A 13,975-nucleotide genomic window follows, 5' to 3' on the forward strand; every position below is an offset into this window, starting at 1 on the left:
CTAATAAACCCACACACAAACATGCTTTATGTATGTATTTGTTTGTTTGTTTTTCACATTACACACACATAAAAAACTCATTAAGTGTGCACCACAGTTATATCTGCTTCCGTACTCCACTCTTAGCCTTACATACAAGGGTTTAAATTCATTTGTTTTTCAGTCTTGGTCTAATGCATTTCATCCGCATCAATTTACATAGTTAAATATTAAATAATTACTCAGACAAGAAGGAACCAAGGCAGTTGAATAATTGCTAGCTTCTTCTTGCTTACTGAAATGGAGGCTGAACTACAACTTCACCGGGAACAGCCAGAAAAAATTAGAGACACCGATTTGGAAAATAGTTCTGTCTCCGGAGACAAAAATTATGTTGATGTAGGAAATATCGTTTAGCACAGTGGAAAGATCGTTGGTCATTTAAACATATAAGGCATTGTACTTCTGTCCAGATTTTCCAGCCACATAACATGCATAATATCATATTTTAAATCACCCAGATGCACATGTAAAGAGAGACAGCTATGCATAATTGTTCAAGGTCTGTTAAATAACTTTCCTCCTTTTTTCATGTTGTTCCAATTCTGGATACTCACGAAAAACCTGGTTAATTGGTCAGAAAATGAGGTTGAAATATGTACAACTGTGTTTTTAGACAGACTGAGGTCCTGTGTAGAAAGTTATTTAAAAGACTGCAATGTTTTGAAGTTATTTAACATATATTTTAAATACAAAATGCCCCCAGTAAAAAAAAAAAAAAAACTAAACTAAAGAAAACAATAGGTGACTTGATACTAAGAAATGTGTTTTTGTTTTTTATTTTATTGTCCTCTTATAGAATTTGATTCTTGCAAAATGTTTCAGAAAAAAAATGATGTAATGATAACGTCTACAAATGAACAAGGTTAATTAGTCACCTGATTGAGCATCCCTGAGAGTTCAGTCTCTCGGGGATGCTCGAAAAAGCACCAAAGTAAGAAAAAAAAGACAGAATGACTGATTGAATGACTGTGATCTTCAGGCCCTCAGGAGACACTGAAATAAACAGTTTGTAACTGCAGCCATTAATGGAAAACTCCACCATGCGAAGAATCACATATCAACAAGTTCCAGAAGTGCCGATTTAAGGAGGATTGAAGTGTAGTGGAAAACTGGGACCCTGTGGCTTGTTGCCAACACAGTTCAATCTCAAGCAGGAATGGGGGACACTGTTGTTTGAAAACCACTACATTTGGTCTCTTCGGTTCTCAAACACCCGTTAAAACTCAAAGTCAAAATTTCTTCTTCTTTCAGCTGAAGAGCTTTCAGCTTTAAAGACTAGCTCGTGTGAACCAAATGCATATGCCTGAGACTGCTCTGAAATCTTGGAATGATGAGCCACGGTTTTCCTTATATGGCGACAGGGCTTATAAGCTCTGGGTTCTGTACATAAAAGCATGCGAGGGGCAGCCAATGAAAAAAAAGAGGCTTTCAGGGATGCAAGTCTTAAAGAAACAGGAGCTATAAGTGGCTTATTTGACACTGAAAATGAGCTGCAGCGCTGCATCAATGCTATGCATAAAGTAAAATAAATAAAGGATTTCTAATTTACCCTAGCAGAAAATTAAATTATATCGATGTTAAGGATGCAGCTTTTTTGGAAAATACGCTTACCACGCTTGCTTGTAGAGATAAAGCTTAGCTTTGCCTATTAGTTTCGCATAGCGCAAAGACACAGTCTGGGTGAAACAGGTAGCATGGGTATGAATATTGCTGTTCTCCAAAAGAAAAACTATGACCCTCTTGCAACTAAGGTTAGCAGTAAGGTAGTAACACATAGGCAAAAAATTGTATAAAGTGAGCAAATCTCCAAAAATAAATCCTAGCTGTAAGCAGTGGATGCAGGTGTAAAGAAGCAGAGGAAAGATTTAATCATTTAGATTTAGTGTGAGGCCCTGTTTTTAGTAACACAGCTATACGTTTTTTTAAAAACATGTTTATGCATGACAGTGTGCATTTGTGCATGTAGTTGTGCGTGCAAACCCGGAACTATATATGTCACTTGATGTCTCTGCATGGTTGAGCTCCACCAGCGAGCAGGTGGGACAGAAGGCACTAACACAGCTTTGCAGTCAGCAGCTAGCTTAGCAGTGCAGTCAGCAGGTTTTCAGCCCCTAGTCAGACTCCAACCAGCTAACCTCCTTTCACGGGCCGGGACCTACACAGTCCCAAAGCATACTGCAAGACAACACAGTTTTCTCTGTTTGATCTAACAGAAGCATCGCATCAATGCACTCAGTCACAAAGCACAGAAGAAGAGGATTTTCTATTTTTTTTTCTTTTCTTTTATGGAACGCCATGTTTTATCTCACGCACCATTACTTACAGATGCAGATCTTAAAATAGCCTGAGGTGAAATGACTCTTTTGGTTGTTTGGATGAATAATTGATTATCTGCTCGATTGAAGCACTCACTCTTCCTGACGGGACATAAGCCAGATGTACTGACAGAAGTGTCCCGTTTGATATTAAAGTTCATATTATTATGGACAATTGATCTTGCAGAGTAAGCTTAATGACTTTTAGCTAATGGCACAGTCCATTAGTACTTCATCAGCAGAGGAGACGTCAGCTGATGGAGCAGACAAGAATCAAAACGTCAGCTTTTAGTACACAGATGTCTGGTTTTTCCACTCTTCTGCTTGTTATCTTCTTCTTGCTTCTGCTCTCCCGTGGTGTCGCTCTCTCGTCCCACATTCTTTGTTTTTTAGATGTGAATGTCAGTGAGTTACAATGCATCTTTGGTAAACAGCTTGCCTGTTAACGTGACTATTCAGGAAAGAACAGGGGTATTTTTAGGGAACAAAGACATTAGAGTGAGACGGATGAGGCAGCTACACTCTATTTTAGAGTGACTCAAATTGTTTTTTAATGTGTTGTGAAGTGACTAGTGGTGATGGTGGTATGCAATGAAATCAAGATCTTGGGCCTTTTTAATGACATATAAATTAAACGTATTGAAAACCTGGAACTATTTAATGACAGTTAATTATAAGTTTTCATTGAGTCAGAGAATAGAAATCTAGATCAGACTGGCAGAATAAGAAGTCTGTGATGTGATGCATGAAGAAAAGACCGTGCATGGTTTTTCTGACACTTTTAGTCATGAAAATATTAACCAGTTTGTTTTATTGAAATGTCTCAACAAGTATTCAGTAAATTTTTGTGTAATTTGGTGACTTAGCAGCAATAACATCAAGGTATATTTTTTCTAGGACTTTATCAGTCTCTTACATGGTTGTGGAGGAATTTTGGACCACTTTTTCTACAAAGTTATTTTAGTTCATTGAGGCTTACAGGCATTCATTTATGTACAGCTCTCTTCAAGTTCCACCACAGGATATCATTTACCAACACCCAATTATTTTCTTTTTCTGAGATTCTGTTGTAGATTTGCTACTGTGCTTGAGATCATTCTCATTTTGTATGACCCAGTTTGGACCAAGCTTTAGCTGTTGGACAGATGTCCTCATATTTGACTCTAGAATACTTTGGTACATGGTCAACTCAGTGACTGCAGGGTGTCCAGGTACGGTGGCTGTAAAACAAGCCCTACATCCTTATTCATCCACCGCCATGCTGAACAGTTAGTATGAGGTGTTTGTGCTGATATACTGTGTTCTCTGTGCATTATGGCCAAACATCTCCACTTTGGTCTCATTTGTCCAGTGGCCACTGGATGCAACTTTGCAAACCTAAGCTGTGCTGCCATGTTCTTTTTAGAGAGAAGAGGCTTCCTTCTGGTAACCCTTCCAAAAAAGACATAATTTCTCAGTTTTTTCTGATTGTACTATCATAAAATGTACCATTTGGTATGCTAACTGAGACCTGTAGAGTCTGTAGCTCTTGGGTTTTTTCAGTTTTCCTAGCCATTGCATGGTCTGATCTTGGCATAAATTTGATGGAAACTCCACTCATGGGAACACCAGGGCACTGTGTTAACACACCTGAATGCTACAGAACAGCAAACATCTGCTGTTATAGAGAGAGTTGCACCTGCTATGATCAGTTAATGAAGTGCATCTCATTAGCCGCACCTTCTGCTACTTACCCTCTTAATTCCTATGGAAGCAGTAAAGATGCACTTTTTTAGAGGACTGGTCAGAGCGTTGTATGTAACACTCTGTCCAGTATATAACCAATTTTTTTTTTAAAAATAAAGCTCACTACCATGCAGAAGTAACTTCATCCCATGTGCAATTTAGAGCTGAAAGTTGTACCAAAAAAATGGCCTTGTACACATTCTAATATACTTGTCATCAATGTGAATTTTCATAAAACAGATAAAAAAATGTGGCTGCACATAATGATTTCTCTGAAAATCTCTCATACAGCATTTCGTTTAAAATCTGACTGACAAATGTTGACTATTCACAACCTCAGCGTCAAACAATACTGCCAAAATCCATGCTGTAGCACATAATTCTGCCTTTGTACAGTTAGACCACAGACTGATTAGACTCGTGCTTTTCCCTTTCCCCCTCATCAGTTTCTCTTTGATCCTTCTGTCCCAATCACACACTCATGCAAATCCAGACGCGCTACAGAAAAGGAAATCCATCTTAAATTGATGATGCTAATAGATGAGGGAAGACAGTGACGGGATGGCAGATGTGTGCTGGATGGGCAGATCAATAGCCTCATTGATACCTCCCTAGAGTCCCCCGCATCTTTCTCTACGTCCTCATCCCTTCACTTTGCTGTCTGCTTTCCTTTCTCCTCACATATGATGCTCTTTCTCTATTCAGCTTCCTCTAATCTCTCCCTCGACTCCCATCTTGCCCTTCTTCGTCTTCCTCTGTCTTGTCTGAGCCTTGTGTCTGAAATAATCCTCTCTCCTCGACATCTCTGCTTTTTCAGGCAAGAAAACTTCCCCATCTACATCATCTAAAACCTTCCAGCATCTCTTTTCTGGTAAATCTATTCGAACACTGGCAATAAGGAAAAGTGCTCGGAATTTTCCTTTGTATTGAAACAAGACAAGACAAGGCTTGTAATGTCTTCCCTCAAAGGCGGTGAAATATCGGCACACACTAATTTATTTTGATAGATCATCCAGCTGCAGGTGCTTTGCCTTCTCAAATGAATTTAAAACAGACTCCTATGATTCTAGTGAAGCTTGCTGCCAAGGCTGACCCACTTTAAGATAAAACAAGTTTGTGTTTCACAAGTGAAACATACCAGGAGCAAGAGTCTGTGTATTTTATCACCATTAGTGTGTCCTCAGCCATACACAGTCATGGATGGCCTGGCTCTTTCTTCAGAACAGACTTCAAGGGCAAACTGTAAAGCATTAATCGCTGTATCAGCTCTGCTTTGCAGCACTTTTTTGTGGTTTTGTATGAACATTTGCTGATGTCCTTGTGTGTTTCCATACATGCTTGTATTCTGTGTTTGTACGTGTAACTGAAAGCCAAATCACAAAGATGAGACAGTCAACACCGCACCTCCAGGAGTTCCTTTTGTTTTGCATCTTCATTATATCTATTATTATTAAATCTTATTCATTTTTCTTCTTTGAATCTTTCCTTCATTCACTCAATGCTTTGCTTCAGGCATCAAGGCACAAAGCAGGTAGGTGTGACCACGGCAATCAGGAAAACAAGTTTTGAAAGACGTGTCGTATTTTAACCCAAGCCGTGAAACTTTTTAAGCCTAAACACTTTTAACTGACAGTACTTTTAATGCCTAACCTTAACCAAGATACATATTGATAATGAAAAAACTGTGATATGAATGTAAGGTTAAGATGAGTTACACCTCCAGCACCCCTCCTCCAACCTCCAAATTTTTTTCCTCAACTTTCCATAAGTACATATCAGAGTGGACTCGTGGAAAATCATGTTCTGGGCCTTAGGAGTTGTGATGAAGATAAATAGATTACTTCTTGATATTTATAGACTGTTCTGCAGGCCTTGTGATTACAGGACAATTTTATAACCTCAATAGTGCCTTAATTTCATTGCTTTGCAAATCACAAATTAGGGTTATTAGTGAGACTTTGTTAGAGAAATTAGATTTCTATTGATTGTTATTTATGTCAAGTGAGAAGTCGTGCAAGTTAAAGTGGTTTCAAAAACTGCTCTCTACACATGGATTGAACTGCAGATGAATGAGCTAATTAAACAGAATTTATTCAAACCCCTCTCACTTCACTTGCTTTTCTTATTAAGAAACCAAAGTAATTAGTTAATGTGAAATATATTCATCTGTACCCATTTAAGCTTCTTGTTATTAAACTACTTGATTTCCTGTTTAATTAAAGGAATAAAAGACAAATGTGAGGCAACTTTGAAAAAGCAGGCATGATGCAGACTGAGATCCCCAGTTTTGCACAAAATATAATATAAAAGCAACTTTTACACAGCTGAATAAACGTCAAGCAGACAACTGGTTATCAGAAGTGTGAGATGCTGGAGAGTATACTCCGGTGTCCTGTTATATTTTAGATAGCAAGGAGTTTATTAAACTTCACCGAAACAATCTGCAAATTTCATTTAAATTCAATAAACTATCATCTTGTCTTTATTTTTAGTTAGCGCATACCTTAAACACTTCAAGCTGTAAGCTAATGATAGTTATATAAGAGCAGATGCATGCTGGTGCAATAAGCTGTAAGTTTTACGTTCAATGGATGCATGATCTGATTAGTCGACTAATCGCAAAAATAATCGGTGACTAGTCGACTATCAAAATAATCGTTTGCGGCTTACACTGCATATAGGACTCTCTGATATGTCAGGTTTTATTTAGCTCCTGGAGGAACTGGTTAATGCTGATTCAACACACAGAGCAGTCTAAATATTAAAAAAACAAAACAAAACAAAAAAACCCTCCTTCAGTTTGGGACAGCAGGTGAGGGTCACGGAGTGTCAGGGGTAAGGTCACATTGTCCTAAGGTCTTGTTTGACAGGGTATGGATAGAAGTGCCTGACAAGTCTCTGACCTATATGAACATTAAGGCTCAGTCAGCAAGTTCAAGTAGCAGTAGGAAGATTTGCTCCGACTGTCCATGAAAGAGTAAAATGTCATGTGACAGAGGGAGAATAATGGATGGTAGCAGGCCGGCACATGCTCATTTATATTCTGGGAGCTCACTGCTGTGACATTTTCGTCTTCTATTATAATTACACTGTAAATGTGTCAAATGAAATTTTTAGTTCAATGTGTGTGGTCAGGCATGCCCTTGTATTTTAAAAGACTACATATAGGGATGGGCCTTTTGTGGCAGTATCTGCGTACATTTTAAAGAAATGACTGCAAAGAAAAAAAAGTTTTTATAAGATATGGTGAGCTACTTGATGATGTATCAGCCCTCCTTCCAGGTCTTGGGTCCTACTGTGTTCATTAAAGCCGTTGTCTTTTTAACGTGCTTTAATGCTTTGTATCTTCTTTTATGTGATGTAAACAAGCCCCTAAAAATAATCAGTGGTCAATGTCAGGCTCTCTGGCTTTTTATTAGCACTAGCATGCTAATAAAATGTGCAGCACTATGTGCAGCAGGTCTTTTAGCCCAGTTTTAAAAACTTTACAATGTAACTGTAGCCCAACGGCTCATGGTTCACCAGACTCAAAATATTTGAATGCTTCAGAAAACAATCATTTAAAGCTAACTAATATTTGAATGGGCACATGAAGCCTAGTCTGTTAAACTTTCCTGAAAGTCCTCTTTACATGGATTGGACCTGAAGTGGGTTTATATCAGTTTCACAAAAAAATAGCAAAGCATTGTGTAAAGATATGCCAGCAGCTGATATGTGCATAACATGCAAATATTAAACTGGATAAGCGTATTTACTATCTTAGTTTAGTTTGTTACTAAGCTAACAATTGCTAGTTATCACTGAACACAAAGCTGACACTATAACGATAAGTTTGTGTTTTCATCATAAACCAAAGCAGTGGCTGAATGTGAGTATCATCAAAGGAGAATTGGTTAAATACCAGGTTCAAATAGTTCGACTATAAATACCTGTACAATACTTAATGAGATTGTGGCGGGGCGTGGTTTGCGATGCTGTGGCAGGTGCAATGGACGCACCTGCGTGGCGTCTACAATCACGCCTCGCCGGCTTAAAAGTCTGGATTTTGAGTTAAGGTTGTTGTTGTTGTTTTGTTGAGCTGGCAGCGGGAGAGCTGCAGCTGTGCGTGTCCAGCAACCGTCATTAGTGAAATACAAATAATCAAAATGCCACTAGGTCTGTCGTGGATATTGTTGAAATGATATTTCAGTCTGGACCAGCAGTGGGATTAGACCTACAAACTGACTGCTTTTGCCATCCCTAGTAAGATAAAACTAATAAAAAGGCTTAAATATGTTTAAATTCACCAGTGAAAATTAAAATGACATAAATATTTGTTGAATGCTCTCTGATGATCTTGATTATTTGAAAAATAAATATGAAAGGATATCAGCCTGTATAAAATTCATGCATTGATTTTTGTCAGCGAGAACAGCTTTTGGAAACTGGCCTACGATTTGAAATCCAAAAATAACAGAGAGGCCTCTGGAGAGGCCAAGTCTTAACAGCTCCCACTCTTCCCTGTTTCCTCTATATCTTAATAGCTTTCCATTGAGACAGTGATGAATGTGTGAACGTTATCTGCATGGTGAGAAATGATGGGATGTGTATTTGAGTCTGCTGGGGGGGGAGACAGGGAAGGGTATCTATATGCGTCTACGTTTGTTTGGATCAGCTCTGGTAAATCCTCAATAACATCAACATTATATACAGTATATGTCTTTTGAATCCTAGTGAATGATATCAAACTGATGGTTATGTCAAGGCTGGTTGTGTGGCTGGCAGAGTTGGACCCAAACGCAGGACTGGGAAACACAAAGGAGAAAACTAAAAAGTGGCTTTATTAACTAAAACAAAGTACAAAACAACATGAGAAATAAATGAAGGAAAATCAAACTTTCAACTTAACTGGGAAAACGTGCTGCAGAAGACACAACCATGATGGATGATGTAAAAGAGAGCAAAGGGAGATTCAGACAATATAGACGCATCAGGTAACGAGGGAAATGGGAAACACCAATGAACACAGCTGAACACAATCACACTAACGAGACAAGGGGTGCCAAAACCAAACACAACACACAGGAGACGAGGGACCATTAAAATAAAAGAAGAAGTAATAAACACTAATGCCAGGACTAAGACGCCAACTTTACACAGTGACTGGAGATAAACAAACATGGCGACATGACTGACTGGGGAGACAGAAAGGGAACATAAAAGATGATAACTAAAGATTACATAACCTAATGAGGAACAGAGACTGGAAACAAAAGGAAACCAACATAAAAAAAAAACCTCGAACCACAATAATCGATATTAAAACTCAGAGGCACTAGAAATATAGAACATAAACAAAGGACTCAAACACAAAACTCATTTTAACCTAGAATGAACCTAAAGACCTACAGAAGCGCAGAACTATAATACAAAAATAATCAAAAATGAGAAAAATCCCAAAACATCCTAAAAACTCAAAACCATGACAAGTTGACTTGCTTGGCTTGACAATATTTACCTTTTATATGTCACGTAAAAATGGCCTTTTGTTTTGACATGCAGTATGTGAGTACAATGAGTGCGAGAATGAGTGCTTCGGTAACTGTAACTCTTCCTCTGTGAACTGCTTTAGTCTCAGCCCGACTGATAAAGGTCAGGCTGGCATTTCAAAGTTGTACAACAGCCGCTTTGCCAGAGGAGAAAAGAACCCCCCCACCCCCACCCAAAGAACGCTTAATAAGGTATTGTTATCTTTTTTCCTACACTACAAAAGTTTACTTCAGAATCTTCAGGCTAACTAAATAATAAATAACGAAATACTTAGTACATAAGACAGACTGTTAGCCTTCACTGTGAATAGTTACAAAAAAGTGTGAGCATCACAGTGTGAGCTTTGTGCTTTAATTTGGGTCAGAGAGAAATTAGAATGAACTGTAAAAGTCATCAGTTTAAATGCAGCAGTCAGTGTGTTGTCTTTACTTTGGGATCCTATTTGTCAGACACTTCATTTAAAATATTGTCATTTATTTCTAAAGCACTGAATGAATAAGGATTGAATAAACTTCTCATAGTTCTCTGTGGTGTTTACTATTATTCCACTCTTTTTTATGGTCAGCAGTCCACAAATGATTACGGGCATTATTGTAATAAAATGTATATTGAACAGCAATTCAATATAAATCCAACTTTTAAGGTGTTATAAGGTAATTGTAAAGCGAGTTGGATCCTTTTCAAAACCCTTTAAATATATTTAAATGAAAATTCCTGAGTTTGGCTGCAGGCTCATATTGTTACTTAATGTTGCTTTAGCATATTTATGATGTCTTCAGCTTTCCTATACAGTTCTATACATCTCTCTCGCTCCTTCTCTCTATCTGTCTGAGCCTCTTAACACACTGGCTCAGATTAGATCCACTCACTCTGTTGGGTTTAGAGCCATTAGCTTAATTAGAGACTAGACGTTCAATTCACTGTCAGATATCTTGATCCGTTGGCTGCCTTTCAGTCGTCTAACCTAAAGTACGTAAAGGTTTCATCATACTGCCTCTGTGGATAATGCAGCGTATCCTGGGCAAGTCCGTTACAAATTATCTGTCAGTGACAGACGTGCAGAGGTGAAAGCATAGCAGTAATTTGATTCTTTTTAGATACTTTCATGGGAAAATATCTTTACACTGGTTCCACTACATAAGAATTTTTGGTTAATATAAGCCATTGGCTGACACATATTGTAATAAATACTATAAAGCACAACTGATGGCAGATGAGGGACTCAGCTCCCTCCAGCTGGAGCAAATAGCTGTTCAGTTCCTTTTAAAACGCCTAATCAACCAGCTGAGCAGAGGCCGCCTAACCTTCACACACAGTCGGACTAGAAGCAGTCACTTGGCTGAAGGACTTTGTATTAGCTAAATGAAAGCCATAGATCATACTGCCAGTATATCTTGCAAACACTGTGTCTATCTGTGTGCCCTTTTTTTGCTGGATTTGCACTTATCACACAGCTCTGCCTCCACATAAATGTATTTAAAGTTGTAATTTGTAATTGGACACATGCAGATAGAGACAAAATTCCATATATAGTATATAAAACACAACACGTGCAAGTTAAAAGCAATACAAATTAGGATCAGGGTTCTGTAGATGCTGTACCATCTGTTGCAGGACTTCTTGTTCTTCTTGTCCCTGAAGATAGTTCTGTGTGTCTCCTACTCAGTGTTTGGAGTCGCTGTTCTCCATGCACAATGTGAGGCCAGTCAGAAGCCTCCCTAATGGTATTACATAATCGGTGAGACTCCAAACATTTGAAGTGGCTGAAACTTTATTGCACCTTAATTTGGATGGACAAGCATAACATACTGTATGAGTTAAGATACGATGGTCGCTGGTCTAATCCCTAAAAGCAGATTAGAGTATTAACCCTTCTGAGCTCAGAAAGGACAACAGCTCGTACTGTACTAATCTACACCCACAAACAGTACACGCGCACAGGCACACACACAGACACACAGACACACACACACATGCACGCACACACACACACACACACACACACACACACAGAATATTAATTGTGACTTTAAATCAGCCGGTGAAACCTTTATGTGGATAAGTGGATTAATACTGTTGATTGTGTCAAAGAAGGCTGTCAATTAAAGTTTCTTAATTACTTCAGCAGCCTGTGGAACATCATACATACTGATCACATACATATTTGACCAACTCGACACCCTGTTCTTTTATTAGTCATGACAGTTTGCCCTCAATAACATGACTATCATGAGCAACCTTGCCACATTGTAACTATACATCCTTTTTTTTGCTTCTGTTTATGAGAAATGAAGTTCTGTGTCTCTGTTTAGTGTGCGGCTGTGATTTGGTGCATGCGGGTTTCTTCCACCATTCTGGTGAGTACATCTGTACAAAGGACTACCAGCGGCTCTACGGGACCCAGTGTGACAGCTGTAACCAGTACATCACCGGAGAGGTGGTGTCTGCCCTGGGGAGAACGTACCACCCAGACTGCTTTGTCTGCAGCATCTGCAAGTAAAGAATGAGTGTTTCTTCATGTAGACCTAAATGTTGGCAGGCAGATAGTCAAACAGATAGACTGACTGAGTAAGGCAGTCAAAGTAAAAAAAAAGTTATTTGAACTCGCATTCATCTTGTAAATCTATACTTGGTAGTAGTCTGTCTGAGATCAGTAATAAATTCAGATGAAGGGATCAGACAAAAAAAAAGAAAGAATAAAATCCACAGTTTAATAATCACAGTGGGGATTGAAGACCGGTCAGGACAGGTTGTCTGATGACTTTTTCGAGGGGCAAGGTTCAGTGTTCTGGTGCTCCTGGTGTCAGCAGATTTATGGATCATGACATAAAAGTATTATTTAACCGAGGGGATTATTAACAGTGCAATACACATACACTTATTCTTCTTTTTTTATACTAAGTTAATATACTGTGTTGTGTTGTTTGTGTTGCGTTGTGATGTGTCATATCGTGTCGTGTTGTGTTATATGTAGTGCCGACGTAGGACAGTTTTCCAATTTCATTGTACTACTGTACTATGTATGACTGTGCAATGACAATAAAGAGTTATCTTATCTTATCTTATCTTATCTTATCTTACTCTAACCTTAAAGAAGTGCTGTGAGTCCATAAATACAACTTAAACATGACGATCAACAAGTAGATATTGTGAGCAAAATAAACTACGCAGACTTACTCTGTGTGAATGTTTTCTGTCATAACACAGAGATGCAAACCTTTCAAAAAAAATGATTGATTAAAAACATAATTGCAAGATGTTTGTGTTGAAATTCTGCTGCACATAAAAATTATCCCTGGCCTGAGTGTAGTGGTTTACATGTTTGCTTGCCAAGTGAAAAGATGCTGCTTCATTTCCAGCCGGAGGCACAGATCCCCTTTGGGGTTGCGTCATGAAGGGCATCTGGTGTAAAGCTCAGCCAAATTAAACCTGCAGAGCTGCCTGCTGTGGTGACCCTTGTGGCAAGGCAGCATTTTTTTTAAAAGTAAGACATCGTAGTTGTTTCTCACACGACTTTAGAAGAGGCCTGCTTAGATTACTGTGTACGAGTAAACTGTGTGTTAAAATGTTCTTGGTTTCTTAAGAACAGCTCCTGTGTCTGCCTCACGGGCTCTGTACTCACCTCTGCTTTTACCCTGAAATATTATCCCATACCTCACTGGATATGAAGCGTTATTCATTTTAACTGTTACGCACTGAGAATCTGACAAAGATTTCCAGAGCTGAGAGCAACATTTAATCCTCGCAACTTTGACATCAGCCTGGAGATCTCGTTTTATTCTTTGCTATATTCAAACTGCAGAAATATTCCTCTGACACTGCTGATGGTAGTTTTTGACAGTATTTATGTTATTAAAAATGTCCCAGTGTAAAAAAAGAATTTGCTAAATGTTAGTTTTCAATGCTGGGAAAGACAAATTTTCATGTATAATGTAAGGGTAGCAGAAATAATGGCAAATATTGTGTGAAACTTCTGCTAAAGAAACTTGGAATTACCTGCACCAATACTACTTACGTACATCGATACTGTTCAACTTGGGAGTACAAGAAAATTGGAATTTCGTGTGTTTTCTGATTGGGTAAACTGTGAATTTCTGTATTGCCCTCTGCATTCTGCATGGCATTACTGAAATGTTTTTTTTATGCGTGCTTTCTCAGAAGCCCATTTCCAATTGGAGACAGAGTGACCTTCTGTGGGAAAAAGTGTGTGTGTCAGCAGTGTTCACTTTCTCTGAACAGCGACAAGCCCGTCAAGGTCCACGGACCAAGCTGTAAGAAACAAACACGCACACGCACACAAATGAAAATATACGCTCACTGACGTGTGCAACACCATACACAGCAACAACATATCTCACATTTTC

At 38.6% G+C, this 13,975-nt stretch overlaps 1 protein-coding gene across 3 annotated transcripts in view; it reads left to right on the plus strand.

Annotated features, from left to right (window-relative positions):
- Positions 1-13,975, plus strand: part of LOC146379361 (actin-binding LIM protein 3-like) — a 58,475-nt gene that overhangs the window by 6,474 nt on the left and 38,026 nt on the right. For all 3 annotated transcript variants that reach the window (XM_084940578.1, XM_084940576.1, XM_084940577.1), the window contains 2 exons: positions 11,924-12,107; positions 13,770-13,882. In XM_084940578.1, coding sequence (XP_084796704.1) covers positions 11,924-12,107; positions 13,770-13,882 — 297 coding nt within the window. The remainder of the gene's footprint in view (positions 1-11,923; positions 12,108-13,769; positions 13,883-13,975) is intronic.

Source organism: Perissodus microlepis, chromosome 10, assembly GCF_051167445.1.
Source record: "Perissodus microlepis isolate ML-2025 ecotype Zambia chromosome 10, ASM5116744v1, whole genome shotgun sequence".
Lineage (NCBI taxonomy): Eukaryota > Metazoa > Chordata > Actinopteri > Cichliformes > Cichlidae > Perissodus > Perissodus microlepis.